Here is a 1,608-nt window from a genome sequence, read left to right on the forward strand (position 1 = left end):
CCCCCCGCCCTTGCCTCCCCCCAGAAGTCCTAAACCGAATTTTCCAAAAGTTTCTGAGGACAACCCCGGACCACCAAATCCCTCTGCCAGGCTTCGTCTGCCTTGAGTTCAGGCCATATGGTGGGGCCTGTTTGGCTGCTGGTTGGCCCATCCCTCACCCTCTGACCTCCTTCCCTCCCCAGGCAAGCACGAAGAAAGACAGGATGAACATGGCTACATTTCGCGGTGCTTCACTCGAAAATACACGTGAGTCCTGGCGCCCAATGGTGTGGAGTGGGAGGAGGGCACAGTGACTTACTTACCTGTGTTGTGACTCTTGTCCTTCCTCTCTGCATGTCCAGGCTGCCCCCTGGTGTGGACCCCACCCTGGTCTCCTCCTCCCTGTCCCCTGAGGGCACGCTCACCGTGGAGGCCCCGATGCCCAAACCAGCCACACAGTCAGCAGAGATCACCATCCCTGTCACCTTCGAGGCTCGTGCCCAGATTGGGGGCCCAGAAGCTGGAAAATCCGAGCAGCCTGAAGCCAAGTAAAGGCCTTAGCCCTGCTTCAAACCCCCCTTTAGCCGTCACTGACCATCCCCACCTGTCAGCCTGTATGCTCTTTTGATACCTTTATGTTCTGTTTTTCTCAAATAAAGTTCAAAGCAACTGCCTGCCACTGCCTGGTGTGTGTAGAGGCCTGGGGGTTGGCGCCATCACCTATCTGACATATTCCTCACATTCGGGCCTGCTGTGTGCCAAGCCTCATGCTGGACCCTGTGGGTACAATGGTGTCCATTAACAGGGTACAGCCCTGCCCTCTAGTCCCTTGTACATTAAGAGAGAAGTAATGATTGTAACCAGCAATTAAAACCCCAAAGGCCAGGTGTGGGAGCTGGAGAAACCAGGAGAGGCACTGGGCCCAGGATTGGGTACTCAGGGACACCTAGGCTAGGGTCAGGTGAAGGGGGACAGAGCAGAGCCAGGGAAGGGGAGCTGCCTGGGAGCGCAGAGTCCTTACTGACTTCATCATTACTTCCTTATCCTCCCAGGGAGGGACAGGACCATGTAGATGGTATGGGAGGTACGGCAGCTTCAGGTGACTTTCTAACAGGAGGTGGGCCTAGTCAAAGGGCCCCCCAACCCCCCGAATGCCCATGCATTGGGGCCTGGGCTCTCAGGCCTGAGGGTGCCCTGCAGAGAGTGAGGGAAGCGTGGCCTAGGTTTTGGTGGAAGAGAGGCAAAGACCCTACATGGAGGGCTGTCGGTCCAGGAGGGCCTGCCTTAACTGGCCCAGGTGAGAACAGTCACACCTCCTTTGGCCTTCTCCTTTGTCCTCACCCAACCCACCACCCTCTCACCCAACCCAAAGAGGGTTCAGAGGGACCTGGGAAAGAGAAAAAGCAGATGGGGGCTTTAAAGCCCAGTCTCAAGTACCCAAGAACTTGAGAGACCCCACACTGTCTCCCCAGACAAGGTCCTAGAGCCTGAGACACCCCCATGTTCTTTTCTAAACCCACAGCCCTACTTTCCCAGAGTCCCTGGGAGGAGTAGCAACCCTCAGGGAAGAGCCTGGTCTGTGCGCGCGCGCACATACAACACACACACACACACACACACACACACACA

General features: G+C 56.7%; 1 protein-coding gene across 1 annotated transcript in view; it reads left to right on the top strand.

Annotated features, from left to right (window-relative positions):
* HSPB1 (heat shock protein family B (small) member 1) overlaps positions 1–653 on the top strand; it is a 1,566-nt gene extending 913 nt beyond the window's left edge. Inside the window, exons 2-3 of the mRNA XM_019646826.1 lie at positions 183–246; positions 342–653. Coding sequence (XP_019502371.1) covers positions 183–246; positions 342–531 — 254 coding nt within the window. The 3' untranslated portion in view covers positions 532–653. The remainder of the gene's footprint in view (positions 1–182; positions 247–341) is intronic.
* Positions 654–1,608: the final 955 nt, after the last annotated feature.

The sequence above is a fragment of the Hipposideros armiger genome, unplaced genomic scaffold (assembly GCF_001890085.2).
Source record: "Hipposideros armiger isolate ML-2016 unplaced genomic scaffold, ASM189008v1 scaffold_107, whole genome shotgun sequence".
NCBI lineage: Eukaryota > Metazoa > Chordata > Mammalia > Chiroptera > Hipposideridae > Hipposideros > Hipposideros armiger.